This window comes from Pan paniscus, chromosome 1 (assembly GCF_029289425.2).
Source record: "Pan paniscus chromosome 1, NHGRI_mPanPan1-v2.0_pri, whole genome shotgun sequence".
In the NCBI taxonomy this organism is placed as follows: Eukaryota; Metazoa; Chordata; class Mammalia; order Primates; family Hominidae; genus Pan; species Pan paniscus.
In genome coordinates, this window is record NC_073249.2 from 187,727,731 (window position 1) to 187,746,455 (window position 18,725).

Genomic DNA, 18,725 nt, shown 5'->3' on the forward strand with positions numbered 1-18,725 from the left:
CCGAGATCACACCACTGCACTCCAGCGTGGGTGACAGAGCAAGAGTCTGTCTCAAAAAAAAAACAAAAAAGGAATCCCTCATGAAGACTCTGGGCAGTAGGTCAGGTGGCAGTGGTTCCAGTCCTCAGACATGGACTCTGAAGCAGATAAACTGGTATATTTACTACTAGAGGAAAGGTAGTATAATATAACGGTTAAAAAGTGAGGGAAGTAAAGGAGTTTGAAGTTGCGGTGAGCTACAATTGTGCCACTGCACTGCAGCCTGGGCAACAGAGCAAAACTCTGTCTCAAAAACAAAAACTGAGGAAGGTAGAAGTATGTGATTACTGGAACTTTCTGATTTTTTTTTTTTGAGATAGAGTCTTGCTCTGTCACCAAGGCTGGAGTGCAGTGGCGCAGTCTCGACTCACTGCAACCTCTGCCTCCCGGTTCAAGTGATTCTCCTGCCTCAGCCCTCCGAGTAGCTAGGATTACAGGCATGAGCCACTGCACCCAGCTACCGGAACTTTCTTATACATAACTGGGGAGGGAGAAGTGGGGTTGCAATATATGGGTTTTTTCGTCCACAGTTCCTGGCTCATAACTTCTATAGCCCTTGTCATAGTTTTCTGCTATAATGTTGAGGCACTGTAGACCTCAGAAGCAAATCAAGTCTTAGAAAACAGAATCTTTCTGCCCTCCTGCCCTCCTTTCACCTGTTTCTTTTTCCTCCCAAAGCAAGACTCAATCTTTCCTGCAATTTTTTTTTTTTTTTGAGACAGGGTCTCACTGTGTCACCCAGGCTGGATGATGATGATCACAGCTGCAGTGGTGTGATCATGGGTCACTGCAGCCTCAATCTCCCTGGCTCAAATGATCCTCCCACCTCAGCCTCCTGAGTGGCTGGGTCCACAGGTATGTGCCACTACGCCTGGATTATTTTTTGATTTTCTGTAGAGACAAGGTCTCACTATGTTGCCCAGGCAGGTCTTGATATCCCAGACTCAAGTGATTCTCCTGCCTTGGCCTCCCAAAGTGTTGGGATTACAGGCATGAGCCATTGCACCCAGCCATTTTTTTTTTTTGAGACAGCCATCTCACTCTGTTGCCTACGCTGGAGTGTAGTGGTACAATCATAGCTCACTGCAGCCATGACCTCCTGGGCTCAAGGGATCCTCCTTTCTCAGCCCCCAAGTAGCTAGGACTACAAGCATGCACCACCACACCTAATTTTTTTTTTTGTGGAGATGGTGGTCTCACTATGTTGCTCAGGCTGGTCTTGAACTTCTGGTGTCAAGTGATCCACCTTCCTCGGCCTCCCAAAGTGCTGGGATTATATGTGTGAGCCACCACTCTCAGCCTTCCCCAACATTTCTTTTTTTTTTTTTTTTTTTTTTGAGACAGAGTCTCACTCTGTCACCAGGCTGGAGTGCAGTGGCGCGATCTCAGCTCACTGCAACCTCCTGCTCCTGGGTTCAAGTGATTCTCCTGCCTCAGCCTACTGAGTAGCTGGGACTACAGGCGCGCACCACCATGCCTAGCTAATTTTTTTGTATTTTTAATAGAGACAGGGTTTCACCATGTTGGCCAGGATGGTCTCGATCTGTTGACTTCATGATCCGCCCGCCTCGGCCTCCCAAAGTGCTGGGATTACAGGCGTGAGCCGCCGCACCCAGCCGCCTTCCCCCACATTTCTGACTATAATCATGAGACCCCTATTTCAGGAGTCTTGCCCCGTACCCTGGGGGAAGGAATAGAAAATTCAAGAAGAATCTGAACAGCCAGGCTTTGCTGGGTTTCCACAGTTAGTGTTAGACATACCCTTTTTGCCCAATCACATTTCTACATGGTTGTCAATCATGCCTACCCAAGGAAGTCTCCATGAAAGGCCTAAGATTCAGGGAGCTTCCAGGATAACAACTCGTGAAGATTCCTGAAGGGTGGCACACAAGGGAGGGCATGGAAGCTCCACATTCCTTCTTCCATACCTCGCCCTTGCCCTCTGCATCTCTTCACCTGTATCCTCTGTGTGTTTTGTGGTTTTTGTTTTGTTTGTTTTGAGATCCGGTCTCACTCTGTAGCCCAGGGTAGAGTGCAGTACACAATCTCAGCTCCCTGCAGCCTTGACCTCCCGGGCTCAAGCAATCCTCCCACCTCAGCATCCTGAGTAGCTGGTATTACAGGCGCATACCACCATGCCTGGCTAATTTCTTTTTTTTTTTTTTTTTTTGAGACAGAGTTTCGCTCTGGTTGCCCAGACTGGAGTGCAATGGCGCGATCTCAGCTCACCGCAACTTCCGCCTCCCAGGTTCAAGCAATTCTCCTGCCTCAGCCTCCCGAGTAGCTGGGATTACAGGCATGCACCACCACGCCCGGCTAATTTTGTATTTTTAGTAGAGACAGGGTTTCTCCGTGTTGAGGCTGGTATCGAACTCCTGACCTCAGGTGATCTGCCCGCCTCGGCCTCCCAAAGTGCTGGGATTACAGGCGTGAGCCACCACGCGCGGCCCGATTTCTTTCTTTTTTCTTTTCTTTTCTTTTCTTTTTTTTGGAGACAAAATTTCACTCTTGTTGCTCAGGCTGAAGTGCAATGGCGCGAGCTCAGTTCACCACAACCTCCACCTCCCGCGTTCAAGCGATTCTCCTGCCTGGCTAATTTTGCTTTATTTTTTGTAGAGACGGGGTCTCACTATATTATCCAGGCTGGTCTCGAACTCCTGGCTTCAAGCGAGCCTCCCACCTTGGCCTCTCAAAATGCTGGGATTACAGGTATGAGTCACTGCACCCAGCCAGCACCCCATTATAGCCAGTCAGTCAGAAGCACAGGTAAAAAAAAATCTGGGTCTTGTGATTGGCATTAGAAGTGGAGTGGGGTGGGGCTGGGCACCGTGGCTCACGCCTGTAATCCCAGCACTTTGGGAGGCCGAGGCGGTGGATCACCTGAGGTCAGGAGTTCGAGACCAGCCTGGCCAACGTGGTGAAACCCCATTTCTACTACAAATACAAAAATTAGCCAGGTGTGGTGGCGCACGCCTGTAATCCCAGCTACTCAGGAGGCTGAGACAGGAGAACCCGGGAGGCAGAGGTTGCAGTGAGCCAAGTTCACACCACTGCACTCCAGCCTAGGCAAAAGCGCAAGACTCCGTCTCAAAAAAAAGAAAAGAATCCCTTGGCCGGGCGTGATGGCTCACACCTGTAATCCCAGCACTTTGGGAGGCCAAGGTGGGCAGATCACAAGGTCAAGAGATTAAGACCATCCTGGCCAACATGATGAAACCCCGTGTCTACTAAAAATACAAAAATTAGCTGGGTGTGATGGCGTGTGCCTGTAGTCCCAGCTACTCGGGAGGCTGAAGCAGGAGAATCACTTGAACCCGGCAGGCAGAAGTTGCAGTGAGCCGAGATCGCACCACTGCACTCCAGCCTGGTGACAGGGCAAGACTCCGTCTCAAAAAAAAAAAAAAAAATTAGCCAGGCGTGGTGGCGCACACATGTAATTCCAGCTACTCAGAAGGCTGAGGCAGGAGAATCCCTTGAACCCAGGAGGCGGTGGTTGCAATGAGCAGAGATTGAGCCATTGCACTCCAGCCTGGGCAACAAGAGCAAGACATCATCTCAAAAAAAAAAAAAAAAAAAAGAAGTGGAGTGGGGGAATGTCTTGGGGACTGAACCCTCAAACTGTGAGATCTGATGCTATTTCCAGGTAGACAGTGTTGTAATTGAACTGGAGGACACCCCACTGGTGTCCACTGCAGAACTATTGTTTAACTTGCCGGCGGGGAGAAGTCCCCACATATCTTGGCGTCACAGAAGTCTTCTTGTGTTGATTGTTGAGTAAGAGAATGGAAAAACAGGAACTTGCCAGGCGCGGTGGCTCACACCTGTAATCCCAGCACTTTCGGAGGCCCAGGCGGGTGGATCATGAGGTCAGGAGTTCAAGGCCAGCCTGGCCAAGATGGTGAAACCCCGTCTCTACTAAAAAATGCAAAAAAATTAGTTGGGCATGGTGTCAGGCACCTGTAATCCCAGTTACTCGGGGGGCTGAGGCAGAGAATTGCTTGAACCCGGGAGGCGGAGGTTGCAGTGAGCTGAGATGGCACCACAGCACTCCAGCCTGGGCAACAGAGAGAGACTCCATCTCAAAAAAAAAGAAAGAAAAGAAAAAAGAAAAAACAGGAACTGTGTTTTTTCCACTGACAGCGGTGTATGAATGAAATAAAATTGGCCATGAATTGATCATTCTTGTTTCTGGGTGATGGGGGTTCACTGTACTATTCTCACTACTTTACTATGTTTGAAATATCCTGAAAAGTGCCAGGGCTTTGGAGTTAGGCTGACCAGAAACTCAGCACTTGAATAACTCCAAAGGGCATATTGTACATGTTGAGGGCCAGGGGGCGCCATGCACATTAAGTAATGCTGAATCCCAGCTCCATTATTTGCTCAGTGTATAACCTCAGACAAGTTACTTAACATTTCTGTTGAGAATAGCAACTACTTCCCAGGGTTCTATGAGGATTAAATGATGTATGTAAAATGCCTGGCACCCATCTAGGACTCTACACAGTGGCTTTACCAGCTATTATTCACCGGAGGAACCCAGCTGGCACCAGCTCTAAGGTGCTCCTAAACTGAGTCCAGAGTTCACTCCCCAAACCACCGTCTAGATTCTTTAGTTCCTAATTCTCACCAGCTGTTCTCTCTTCATTTTCCTTCTGTCCTTCCTACGAAAGCCAAAGAAAGGAGAGCAAGAATAGATGCAAACCACCGGGAAGTGCCCTGTCTCTTCAGGTTGTCCTGGCTAATTCCTATTTCTTTTCCCAGCCCCAGAAGAAATGCTATCATTGCTCTAAGCCAGGGAGGGGCAGGAGTAGAAGTCCCTTCCCTTCCAGAACTTCCTCAAAACTCTTTGGACTTGCAATGTAGCTCAGTTCATGCTGCATTCTAACGGTCTTAATAGGCAGGAGCTGGGCTCTGAAGTGCAGTCTGAGCCTAGAACAAAGTAGCCCTAGGGATATTTGTTAAATAAGCAAGTGTGTAATCAGTGAATAAGCAAGGGGATAAATCAGCACATTCATGAATCTATGAACAAGTGTATGAGTGAATGAATGATATTCATGAAAAGAGCTAATATGTATCAAGGGCAGCCAGGTGCAGTGGCTGTAATCCCAGCACTTTGGGAGGCCAAAGCAGGTGGATCACGAGGTCAAGAGATTGAGACCATCCAGGTCAACAAGGTGAAACCCACCATGGGTCTCTACTAAAAATACAAAAATCAGTTGGGCATGGTGGCGCACACCTGTAGTCCCAGCTACTCCAGAGGCTGAGGCAGGAGAATCACTTGAATTTGGGAGGTGGAGGCTGCAGTAAGCCGAGATCGTGCCACTGCACTCCAGCCTGGTGACAGAGCGAGACTCTGTCTCAAAAAAAAAATTATCAAGGGCTGAATATATAGCAGGTACTGGGCCAAGCATCCTACTCCCAACTACCTTATTTAATCTACTGTGCAAGTCTCTGAGGTAGTGCTCTTGCTCCCCCATTTTAACTGTAAGAAACTGAGGCTCAATGAAGTGACTAACGTCCCAGGGTCACCCAATTAGCAAGTGAGCAATGAAACTAGGGCTCCAGCTGACTCCCAAAGCCAGCCCTTTGCGTGAATGAATGGAAGAGTGAGCACATGAGGAAATGTGTGAATGAGTCGGGGAGGGCATCCCAGAGACATCCACTGAGGCCCCAGGCAGAATCCTCCCCTGACCACAAGGCAAAAGCCTGGTATCTTCTGGGGTAGGGGTGGGGCACAGCTTCAGACAGAAGCTTCAGCTCATAATCATCACCCTTCAAGTTATAGGGGCTTCAGACCTTCCCTGTAGCAGTATCCCAGATCCAGGCAGAGATTCCAGCAAGGGACACCTATTCTGCTCCTACAGGAAAGCCAAGACAGAGAAAGAGGCTGGCAGGCTTGTAACTGACATGTGGCAACAGGCAGTGGCCGGGCCAAATCATGGCAGGCCCTAGCCACAGCAACCAGAAAAAGGAGGCCAGCCAGCCTCCATATAACACTTTAGTGATGATGGATCTGTTCACAGACCTTTCCTCAAGGGGAGGACTGCTGAAATAAAGAACAAGTGCAGCCCTAGATCCTGCTGCAGTGTCAGCTACTCTGGTGGCATCTAACCCCTGAGCCCATGAGACTGAGAAATGATGGCCTTCCACGGTCCCCAAAGTAACCAGTCCTTCCTCTGCATTCCTACCTTCAGCCTAGGCTTCTCCCATAACAAACAGAAAGGCATGAGCCAAACTGCCATTCCATACCTTTCTCTATGTCACCTACGATATCATTAGAAAAGCATGATGGCATTAAGATGGCATTACACCTTGCAATCCAGAAACCACCTTCCCTCACCAACTGGGGTCCCACAGGGGCCCTGCACCTCAGAGAAAGGACAGATTGGCTGTCTTTTCTGCTGCCTGCACAGAATTCTGCCCACGTGGTCATGTTCCAGCCCACAGCTAATGTGACCCAGATTTACTTTCAAAGAGCTGGAGCTGAGCTGGTGGTGTGTAGCTACAATTCATTCTGCCCCACTTTCAGGGCACTCTCCTCTGCTCTTCTCTGCTGCTACTGAAACCAAGCTCCAGGACAGGGCCAGAGACTCTGAGGACACTGCCAGGAAGAAGTAGAGAAGCTGGGAAGGAGGAGGAGCCTTCCTGGATACAAAACTCGAAGAGCCTCAGGGCAAGGAAGGTTGGCAGCTGAGGAGTAAGGATTCCCAATGAGATTGTCTTTAGGGTTCCATTTCCCATCCCTGCATTCCCTTCTTCCCACTCACAGCTTGGCCAGAATAAGCCACTTCCATCTGCTCCCTGACAAAGGCCTAAAGAACAAAAGAAGGGGACAGAAACAAGAGGCTTGGGCTCCTTCTTTGCTGGCCTGGGAAACTGCTGGCCTCCTGAGTCTCCACTGCCTCGTCTGGCTGCCAGGGAGGTTACAAGGAATGACACTGCTAAGTGCAGTAACGGGCCATGTGAACCTGTGTTTTTCCAGCACATTCTGATTCTCGTTCATTTCCCTTTTACACCCTTTATCACCATCTCCCTTTTATAGATAAGGAAACTGAGGATCCAAGAAGTGAGGTCATTTGCCTAAGTCTTGTAACTCCAGATTCAGTTATCTCCGCAGTGCCTGGCACATGGCAGGAGCTTAATCCATTTTTTTATTGAATGAATGAATGAAGCAGAGAGGTGCCTGTGAGATGTCTTCTCAGAGCTCCCAACTTGGAGGAGAGACACATGGGCCCAGAGGAGTAAGCTCCAGCTTCTGACCAGGTAGTGCTCTCATGGCTCTCTGTCCCGGGGCAAAAAGGGTAAGATGGGACTCCTGACTACAGAGAGCTCCAGAGCTGGTGAGGGAAATGAACCTGGGAACAATGAACGTGAACATAAAGCCAACTGAAACAAGGGCTGTGCAGAGAGACAATTGCCATCTGACTAGAAGGCCACAATGGAGCAGATGTTGGGAATGATTATTTCCGCAGCATTTGCTGATACTCCCAGGAATGAATCCCATAGATGCTTTCTACTGGCACATAGCTTAACCCCTTTTTTAGTTGAAGGAATGAATAAATGAACAACCAGAGAGGGGTCCAATCCTTAGCTCTGAGTCACTGCACTCCCCTTTTTCACAACACATACGGGGATATAATTATTTTTTCCCTTCTAACTACTTAAAAAAAAAACAGAGACAGGGTCTCATAGGCTGGTCTTGAACGCCTTAGCTCTAACGATTCTCCTGCCTCGGCCTCCCGAAATGCTGAGATTACAGGTGTGAACCACTACACCCGGCCTTTTTTCTCTTCTATCCTCTCCACTAGACTGAGTTCCATGCAGAAGGGACCACATCTTCAGTCATCTTTGAATATCAATGCCAAGGACAGGGAGGGTCCTGATTATGTGATGTTAGATGAATGAATACCTGATTGATGGGTAGATGGTGGAATCTTCCTGCACCCTACCGTGCCCTAGCCCAAACATGAGCCCTTCTTCAAAACATGTTACTGCCACCTGCAGGAAACTTGTAATAATAAATGTACACGTCTGCAATGACAACAAATGTGATGTGAATCGCACCCCCAAGGGTTGTGCAGTGTACAGCCATGTGACACCCTGTCTTGCACCCTGTTCTCAATATACTCCCCACAGGTCCCAAGGGATACATCATTTCTTCCTCTCTTTGTTTCTACCCTTTGGGGTTGTACTCCTTGCTACAGTAAGCTCCCTAGCGCCCCAATTCCTTGTTGCTCCCCACCATTAAGTAAGGATATTTCTACTGCTCTTCACTAAAGACAGAGAGCCAGAGGGGAAGAGGCAAATTTTCCAAGATCTTTGTCTCTCCCCTTTCCTGGTTCTATAGACCAGGATCCTGAGGCCTTTCCCGGAAGTGACCAAGTCTCTCAGGTGAGTATGGAGATTTAGACTGTCAACTACAGAAGATTCAGACTGGCCTGGTTGCCAGGTATTGCCTAAGGAAATAGAAATAACAATGTACAGGGCCGGGTGCGGTGGCTCATGCCTGTAATCCCAGCATTTTGGGAGGCCAAGGCAAGCGGATCACCTGAGGTCAGGAGTTCAAGACCAGCCTGACCAACATGGTGAAACCCCATCTCGGGCCAGGCGCAGTGGCTCACACCTATAATCCCAGCACTTTGGGAGGCTGAGGCGGGCGGATCACGAGGTCAGGAGATGGAGACCATCCTGGCTAACATGGTGAAACCCCGTCTCTACTAAAAATACAAAAAATTAGCCGGGCAAGGTGGCGGGCGCCTGTAGTCCCAGCTGCTCAGGAGGCTGAGGCAGGAGAATGGCGTGAACCCAGGGGGCGGAGCCTGCAGTGAGCTGAGATCCAGCAGAGATTGCACCACTGCACTCCAGCCTGGGCAACAGCAAGACTCCATCTCCAAAAAAAAAAGAAACCCCATCTCTACTAAACATACAAAAATTAGCTGGGCATGGTGGCACACGCCTGTAATCCCTGCTACTCGGGAGGCTGAGGCAGAAGAATTGCTTGAACCCGGGAGGTGAAGGTTGCAGTGAGTTGAGATTGCGCCACTGCACTCCAGCCTGGGTGGCAAAGTGAGACTCTGTCTCAAAAAAAAAAAGAAATAGCAATGTACTTGGAGTTAGAAGATCTGTGTTTACCAGTCCTGTGTAACTATAGGCAAGTCCCTTAAACCCTCTGAGCCTCGGATGCTAACATATGTCCTGCCTAACAGAGTTATTTTGAAATCTCTGTGTAAACCATAAAGCTGATAAACCGAAACAAGACACTTTCATCAGTAACTCTTGTTACATTTGAATGTGGCTGGGCTTAGGGAGTTGAGAATATGGCTGGCAAAGAAGAAGGAGAAACAAATGTAGGGAAAGGATGAGAACAGGAAGATGGGAAGAAGAACAAGGTTCAGCACCCTAAAACCTGTTTGGCTTTGTAGACTGAAATCAGCAGGTTTCTCAGCCCCGACATCCCTCTCTACTCTGACATGTGTGACCACCAGGCTTGCCCCATCAGGCCTCTCAAGCAAGGGCGAGGCCCTAAGACCAGCTCAGGACACGGAGTGGGCCAGGGAAAGGGAAGATCTCTATTTGGTGAGAGTGATTCAGACACCCCCACTTGGCTTCATAAGCAAGATCCAGGGGGAGGAGAAAATTGCACAGGCCACAGCTGGCTTCCAGCGTAAGACTGACTTCATTTCCTCCCACAATTAAAGTTCTGCTTCAGAGAGCTTCAGAGCATCCAGGGTCTCCCAGACATGCCCCCCCTGCACCTCCTGTGAAGGAGTCCCTGCAGAGCTGAGGCTGCCTTTTCCATTACTCTGGTGGAGCCCCCACAGCATTCTAAAATCACATGAAGATTTCAGCAAGACCCTAAAGTCGCAGTCCCGCCTCGTCTCTGCTGCCTCTCTCCTCTCCTGCTAAAGAAACACGCCCAACTGCAGTGCACAAGTTATTTTTAACCATGGCAGTCTCCCCATTTTCAGCCTCACTGGCCCAGCCCCCTCCTCAAAAGAGGCATTCAGCAGTGTCAGGATGCAAAGGAGATCAGCATCTATGCCAGAAACACAGCACAGCGCAGCACCCACCATCCCTTTGCTCAGTTGACCCAGCAGGGTCCTTAGGAGCCTTGCCTGTGTAAAATTAAGCCTCCTTGAGTCCACTCCACTTCTATTCTAGACTCCAAATCTGAAGCAGCAAGCAAATCATCCCGTGGGCCTCCTCAGAGAAGACTGGAAGTGGAAATCATCACAAAACGATCTAAGTATGCATGAGTGATGAAGGATGGAGGCAGAGGGCATAAAGAAGGAAGAATGAGACAGCCCACTCTCTCTTCAGGAGAAAGAGGTTTATGAGTCATCAGGGCCCTGAGTTATGGCCCTTCAAGACTGGGGACAAGTAAAGCCCTTCCTGCACCCTAGGGACAGCTCTAAAATTCTGTTACTGGCTGATGCTGCAGGCCCAAAGGTTTTGAGAAGGACTTCTTCCAAGGACTCCTCGTTGCCCACTAGAAAGAGCTCCAACTCTCCCTCCTGCCTTCCAGGCCCCACTGCTGTCTCCTCACTTGGAGCTCATTCCCTCTAAAGTCCTTTCCTGATTACCTGAGCCCACATAAGCCTTTCTCTAACCTTCCGTTATAGCTCAGTGCCTGTTTCTGGATCACCGTCTGTCACATCACATAATACCCTCAAAACACTCATTCAGCATTCATTCAGTCATTCAATACCGATTGATCTCTAGCATGTACAAGGCCCCGTGCAGCCCTCGGGGGCTCAAAACATAAGACACATCCCAAATTGCTCACTCTTCTAAGGGAGTGATGGGCACCCTGTGGGTTAACTGCTACATTGAACAAGGGAACATGGAGGAGAGAAAAGTATGACTGTGAGAGCGGAGGAGGAAGCTTTGGATACCACTGGGGGCATTAAGGACAGAGGAGGCGGCACTTAAAAGGGGAGGAGGGTTTACCAGCATCTTGCAGAGAAGAAAATTAAAGTGTGGTGGTTTCATCCTGCAAGATGCATCCCTCTGGGGGTCAAGTTACAGTGTACTGTGGCAGGGTGATTGGGGGTAGAGGTGGTGGCAGGTGAAGCTGAAGAGGTAAGTAATTTTGATGGGTCTTTATGCTGAAGCCTTGATTCCACAGGCAATGAGGGGCCAAAGGTGGTTTTTAAGCAGCTGAGTAATAGAATTAGGTTTGTATTTTATTTTATTTTTTATTGTATTTTTAATGAAGTGTTGTACGGGCAACACTTCATTTCATAAAATAGAATATGTGTTCTTGAGGTTTGTATTTTAGAAAACAATACTCTATTAGTCATGTGGAGGATGGTGGCAAGACTAAGAGAGGAAGAGCTATTAAATGCTCATTGGAAGGTCCAGGTGAGAGATGACACAGTGGAGGGGGTGGCTGTATTATTTGAGGGACACAAAGAAGGTAGCAGTACAGGCCTTGGTGATGGCTTGAAAGCGGGTGATGTCACTGAATTAGCTGCAGGCACTGCTCTATCTTCCTATCTGTACTGTAACACCAACACCCTGCTGAGATGCTGAGCACACTTCGGGGAGGCAGCTGTGGATGCCTTCAGTGGAAGCATCTCCTTTATTGAGCCAAAAACTGTGTTAAGGGCTTTCCACACATTATTTCATCTAACCTTCAAGGCATCCCTGCACAGTGGGCATTCTTAAGACAAGGAAAGTGACACTGAGAAAGAATAAGGGACTTGCCCAGAGTCACACAGTTGGTCAGTGGCAGGGCCACGATCCAGCACCCTACCCTCTCTGATTCCAAAGCTTACACTCATAACTACAGCACTGTGCTGCTGCTTGGCAAAGAGCTGGGCACATCCCACCACAGGAGGTAGCCCCAGCCTTCACATCGTGTGAAAGGTCAGCATGTAGAACACTTTTGGAAGGCGATACAAGTAAAACTGTACTCTCCAAGGATTTCATTATAAGGAAATAACAAAAGTCAAATCATTCTTAACCATGTTCTCAGCAGCATTGTCTAATATAGCCAAAAAGTGAAAAAAGAGTAGGATTTAGAAAGTCATGAAATAGACAGCTTTTAGAAATGGTAACCATAAAGTCTAAAGTGCAATATGGAAAATCTTTTTAATATAAGAGTAACTGAAAAGAGTCAGATGCAGAATGGTACCTAAGCCATGAAGGCAACTGCATAGAAAATATAACTGAATGGGGACAAAGACAGGGAAGAAGGTGCAGAAATGAAAACAGGTCTCATGTGAGCAAGGGGTGGCAGATTTTCCTCTTTGGAGTTTTTCATTAATGTTATTTCAACATCTTTCCAAGAATAATAATAACAAATCAGATTATGGCTGCTTTGTCAGAGACCCTGGTGAGGATCCCTTGGCTCCCCACACAGCTGCTGCACCCTGGCCCATTCCTCCCTCACACCCACAGCATCCAGCCTGCTGGGGGACCTCTCTTACCAGCGACTCTGACCACAGCACGCTCTGCAGGGTCCAGCACCGAATCCTGGCTTTTCCGCTTTTTCTGCTCATGCAGTGGCAGGTTCCAGGGCAAGGTGTCCCCTGGGGGACAGGGAGACAGGCTCCCTGACCGCTCGCTCCTGTAAGATCGCTCACTCCGACAAGACCGCTCACTCCGACATGACCGCTCACTGAGCGTCTCTTCATCTGAGGAAGACATGGCCCAGGCGGGGGCTGCTGCAGGAGGGCCTGGGAGCCCAGGGAGAAGTGATCTGAAGGAGAAAGGGGTGAATGTGAGCAGACAAAAGGGGTCCCATAAGGAACACTGGGACTTGGGAAGCAGAGGTTCTAGTCCTGCCTATCTGTACCTCAGTTTCTTCACCTGGAAATTGGGATGAAGACAATACATCCCAAAACTAATTCACGAGGTTTGGGGGATATTATATGTGATGATGTCTATAAATCTTAAAGCATCATGTAAAAGTTAGCTCCTATTCCTAGGAACTATTATTATTGCTATTTGGCACATTTGGAGGATTAAGCTCACAGATCCCACGACAGAATGCTGTGGGTTTAAATTCTACTCCATTTACTAGCTGTGTGACCCTGGAGAAGCCATTTAATCTCTCTGAGCCTCAGCACCCTCATCTACAAAATGGGGATGACAATAGTTAGAACCTAGCCCTATAGGGTTGGGTTCTGCATGTAAAGTGCTTAATCCTGCATGTAAAGTGCTTAATAGTGCCCACTGCCCAGTAAGCACTCAATACACAGTATCTATTATTATATTCCTGTTCTACTTACCTCCCAGGAATGCTATAAGGATAAAGTGGGGCAACAGATGGGAAGTATTTTCAAAAAGCTAAAGCATGATCTCAATAGCAGGCAAGAAGCAAACCATGGGCTAGAATAGGCAGAAATTCTCTGGTTTCTCCCACTCTGTCTCCAGCAGATATATTAGAAAATGTACTAGACTTGAAGTAAGACAGACCTGGGTATATATTCTGGTTTGGCCACTTACAATTGCTGTGATCTTGGGCAAGTCACTTCACCTCTCTGAGACTCAGTTTCTTCATCTGCAAAATGGGGGTAATATTCCACCTCAGAGGATGTTTTAAGAACATTGTCAAATGCAAATGTAGTACTGGTTGATGCCATGCATGGCACCCAGCAGGCATTAGATTAAATGTTCATTTGCTTATTCCAAGGGCTGTTGTGGGAATAAGTGGCACAGCATGAGGATGGGGTGGGGGGATGGGACAGAAAGTCCATTTTTTCTGGTCAGTTTAGCTAGTGGAGAGAGTTGAGTGAAAATACAATTGCTCTAAGGCCAGCTGGGCTCCACCAGCCAGACTGGGCAGCCTTCCCTCAGCCAGGTCAAGCTCACTTCCCAGAACCATCTGCTACACATGGCCCACCACTCCAAGGGCTCCATCAGAGCGCAAATGGTATGTGCCTTCAGCTACCAGCCTTCCTACAGGCCGCAAAGCCAACCTGGGTACCCAGCTCTGACTTTGGCTGTAGGGTCCAGGGAGGGCAAGAGCTGTTGATTTTCCCTTATAGGGAATACCTGCTCACAGGGCTGTGTAGAGACAGCGAGATAGCCTACATGGCTGGACACAATGGGTCTGTGGCCACAGCTCCTCCAGAATTCTTGAATCTGAGCCTAGAGGCAGCAAGGGGCAGAGACAGCCTCCGGGGTCATTGGCAGATCCCCACCATAGGCCCAGAATTCAAAGAGATAACAAAAGAAACATAAAAATGGTGTAGGAGGCCTGTAGGCAGCCTCGGGCAGCAGAGCCTCCCTGCCAGGGCACCCCTTGTGCCAGCAGCATGTGAGCCCTCTTCCCAAAGAACATCTAGAAGGGATCTAGCCACAGGAAGCAGAAAGGAAAGGACCCAGGTCCTGGCACAGCTTTGCCCTTTATCTTAGCACTTACCCCTCCTCCCATTACCTTCTAGTGCCAGGGCAGGTGCTGAAGTGACAGCCTCAACCTCTGGGAAACTTAGGCCAAGCTTCCATCCCTACCCTCAGCTCGGGGGCAGGAAAAATGCCCCTCCTCTCAGACCACCTGCTTCATCCCAGAACCGCCCATTCCTCTCCAAGACGCCCATTTCACTACAAAGGCCGGCTCTCCCAAGGCCTCCTCCCGGAGAAAGCGTCCCTTCTGGGCTCTACCCCGTCAATCTCCGGCCCCTCACAAACACTTGTTTGACCTCCGGGCTCCCGCCCGACCCTCGGCCACCTGGGTCATTCCATCAATCCCCGAGATTCACAGGAGTGCCCGCCCAAGCCCCAGCCCACCCCCCTAGGCCGCAGGCCGGTCGGCGACAGGCACCTCACCAGGTGCTCTCACCCCCTGCAACCCTCCCCACCTGGCCCCCACCCGTTTCCCCACGGTGGAGGAGGGGCGCGCCCGCGAGCCTGGGGCGGCGCGGGTGGGTCCGCGCGCCCGCCAAGCGTGGCTGACAAAGAGCGGGGACGCGCGACCGAGGACCGACAGGGCGCTGGGGCCAGCGGCCGAGCCCTGGGGCCGGGAAGCGACCTTCCCCGCCCAGCCCTGCCCGCTCCCTAAGGTCCGGCGCCCGGCCCCTGCAGGGCTCCGTGTCCCATTTTCCCGGGGAACACGCCTCCCTTCCACCCTGGCAGCGCCCGCAGAGGGGAAACCCCAGCTCCGCGTCTTCGCCGCTCCCCGGCGCCGGCCGCGGGGGCTGCAGGTGCGAGGCCCGCACTGCCGCTGTGCCCGCGCCTGTCAAGCCGCCTGTCCGCGGCCGCCGGCTGCCGGGAGCTGGGGCGCGGCCGCCGGGGGCGATCAATCACCGCTCCCCAGCCGCCGCTGCGCATCCCGCGCAGCGGGCAGGGCGCCTGCATCCAACCCCGCGCCCCGCGCCTTACCCTGGGAGCCGAAGGAGGAAGAAGACGGGCCCGTGGCGGCAGCGAAGGCGGCGGCGGCCGGGCGCGCCCCAGGCTGGAGCGCAGTCGAGGGGAGCGTGGCGGAGCCGAGGGGAGCGGCTCCCACAATGGCCGAGCTCGCGGCGCCGAGCCCCCCGCCCCCCGCGCCCTAGCGGCAGCGGCTGAAGCAGAGCCGGCGCAGCCGCCCAACCCGCTCCCCCACTCCCAGCGCCGACGCCGCCCCCCGCCCCCCGATGCGCGCTCCCCCCGCCCTGCACCCCACCCCTGCGCTTCCGCCCGCCCCGCGCGCCCCTGCCAGTCCGTCGCCCGGCGCCCCCTCCTCACTGACCCCGCGTCCTCTGGCCGCCCCCAGGCCCTCCCTCGGTCCCTCCCCTCTGCAACTCCTCCCTAGTGGCCTCCGGTGTCCCCCGCAGGCCAACCACACCCCCAAATTCTCCGCCCTCTGCTCCGCGACCTCTCCGCCCCGGCCCCGCGGCCGCTAGCTGACCCTGGGCCAGCTCAGCCGACCCGCCCCCTTGGAGCTCCTCACCGCCCCCCAGTCGCTCTCTCAGGCTGCCGGGCTGTCCTTCCCGGCCCCTGGTTCTCAAACCACCCTTTTCCATGCCCACCCCTCTTTCGCCCGTTTCCCTTAAACCCACATTCCGTCCCCGCCCTTGGCGCTCTTGCTCCAGCTCTCGGAGAGCGTCCTGCAGATCCTGCGGGTCCTATAGGCCCACCTATCTGCTGGGCTTCTGGAACTGAATGAAGGAGGGACCCAAAGAAGGCCTCATCTTCCCCGCAGGGTAAAGAGCAGAAAAGAACCAGGCCCCAACGAGGGAACTCAGTCTCTTTAGACAGCGCTAGCCCCAAGTGGAGCCTTGGGAGATGCTTTATCCACCGAGGAAGCATTTATTGAACTCCTTCTGCACACACGACCTAATGATGCACAAAACGAGGCAGGAGTCCCTTCTATCCTCTCCTAGGACAGATACGTGAATGTTTCCAGAGAAGTAATGTGTCTAAAGTCATTCCACTTAGTAACCTGCGTAGCAACAGCTACCATATGGGCGTGTCTCCTGGTGACTGTGCAAGGCGCTTTACCTGGATCATGCCAAATCCAGTCCTCACAACCCTGTTCATTCATTCATTCATTCATTCATTCAACAAATACGTGCTGAACATCTACCCGGTGTCAGGCCCCATGCAGGGTACTGAAGATACAGTGTGAGCAAGATGCATTTCATCCCTGCCTGTTGACCATGGGCTCACAGCCCAGCAGGAAAGATGGATGCATCCCATGAGGCAGCATTATGATCTCTAATGTATAGATGTAGAACTGAGATGATATACTCAAAGTCATGTAGGGAGAAAGCGGATGGTCCCAGGACTGGACCCCTGTCTTCAGATTCACATTCTGTTCTTTTTCACCATAATGATTGGGAGAAAAAAAAATGTGTTGGAGCAATTTACAAAGGCCCTTGAGCTAAGGAATTTGGCTTAAATTGGCTGGGCATGGTGGCTCACACCTGTAATCCCAGCACTTTGGAAGGCCGAGGCTGGCGGATCACCTGAGGTCGGGAGTTCGAGATCAGCCTGACCAACATGGAGAAACCCTGTCTCTACTAAAAATACAAAAAAATTAGCCAGGCGTTGTGGCGCATGCCTGTAATCCCAGCTAGTCAGGAGGCTGAGGCAGGAGAATCACTTGAACCCGGGAGGCGAATGTTGTGATGAGCCGAGATTGTGCCATTGCACTCCAGCCTGGGCAACAAGAGTGAAAATTCCATCAAGAAAGAGAGGAAGGAAGGAAGGAAGGAAGGAAGGAAGGAAGGAAGGGAAAGAAATTTGACCTAAATTTAATTATTATAAGCAGCCAAGAAAGGTGTCAAAGTAACAGCAAAAGTAACCCAAGGACAGGTACCAGATGGGTGTGGATGGTTACGCTAGGAGGCTACTGTACTAGTCCCAGCCAAAGGTAATGAGGCTGTCAACCGGAGCAGGGATGATAGAGATGGGAAGGGATGTTTTCCACCCACTGAAACTTGCTAAGTTTCTGTGTTTGCAGGCACTGTTTCATATTAAGGGCAAGCAACCACCATTTACTAAACTCCTACTAAGTGCTAGGCAATGTCCTGGGCGTTTTGCCTATATTATCTCATTAAGTCTTCCCAAAAACCCTGTACAGTAGTTACCTTTATTATTCTCATTTTACAAATAAGGAAACAGAGACTTCAAGAGGTTAAATGACTTGCTGAAGCCCACAAAGCAAACTAGTGTTGGAGCTGGGGTTCTCATCCAAGCCTGTCTCCAAATCTCATGCTTTAACCACTGCTCTCTACTGTCTGAAGCCAAGGCAAAGAATCTAGGTCCTATGACTCAGCCAAGGGTTCTTTTCCTTAGACCACAGGTACCTCTGGGGCTTCCGGAGAAAGATCAGGAGACCACAATTGTAACCTGCCTAAGTGCAGGTCCCTCTGTGGGATATCTTCTCCACAGAAGCCTGCAGAGGCCTCAGCACCAGAGAATTCTACAGCCTCATTCTAAAGTCCCTATGGGACAATAGAATACTATTCAGCCTTTAAAAAGAAGAAAATCCCGGCTGGGTGTGGTGGCTCACACCTGTAATCCCAACACTTTGGGAGGCCAAGGTGGGAGAATCGCTTGAGGCCAGGAGTTTGAGACCAGCCTGGGCAACATGGGGAGACCCCAACTCTACAAAAAAATAAAAAATAAAAATAAATTAGCTGGGCATAGTGGCTCCCACCTGTAGTCCTAACTACTCTGGAGGCTAAGACAAGAGGATCACTTGAGCCCAGGAGATTTTGAAGCTACAGTGCTACAGTGAGTTGTGATCAAGCCACTGTACTCCAGCCTGGGCAAGAGCAAGACACTGTCTCAAAAAAAAAAAAAGAAAGAAAGAAATCCTGTCATTTGTGACAACATGGATTAACCTGGAGGACACTGTTAAGTGAAATAAGCCAGGCACAGAAAGATAAATACTGCCTAATCTCACTTACATGTGGAACCTAAAAATATTGAGCTCATAGAGGCAGAGAGTAGGCCGGGTGCGGTGTCTCAGACCTGTAATCCCAGCACTTTGGGTGGCAGAGATGGGCAGATCACCTGAGTTCAGGGGTTCAAGACCAGCCTGGTCAACATGGTGAAACCCCGTCTCTACTAAAAATACAAAAATTAGCTGGGTGTGGTGGCACACACCTGTAATCCCAGCTACTCAGTAGGCTGAGGCAGGAGAATCGCTTGAACCCGGGAGGCGGAGGTTGCAGTGAGCTGAGATCATGCCACTGCACTCCAGCCTGGGCGACAGAGCAAGACTCCATCTCAAAAAAAAAAAAAAA

At 50.6% G+C, this 18,725-nt stretch overlaps 1 protein-coding gene across 10 annotated transcripts in view; it reads right to left on the bottom strand.

Moving 5' to 3' along the window:
• The window catches only part of MACF1 (microtubule actin crosslinking factor 1), a 402,950-nt gene extending 387,362 nt beyond the window's left edge, over positions 1 to 15,588 (bottom strand). For 7 of the 10 annotated variants that reach the window (XM_063608610.1, XM_063608596.1, XM_063608601.1 and 4 more), the window contains exons 1-2: positions 13,498 to 13,552; positions 12,477 to 12,748 (exon numbers count right to left, since the gene is read on the bottom strand). In XM_063608610.1, coding sequence (XP_063464680.1) covers positions 12,477 to 12,696 — 220 coding nt within the window. In that variant the 5' untranslated portion in view covers positions 12,697 to 12,748; positions 13,498 to 13,552. Of the gene's footprint in view, positions 1 to 12,476; positions 12,749 to 13,497; positions 13,553 to 15,372 lie in introns of those variants that run through there. The other 3 variants (XM_055095114.2, XM_055095086.2, XM_055095084.2) reach the window with 2 other exon arrangements.
• Between the last annotated feature and the right edge of the window lie 3,137 nt (positions 15,589 to 18,725).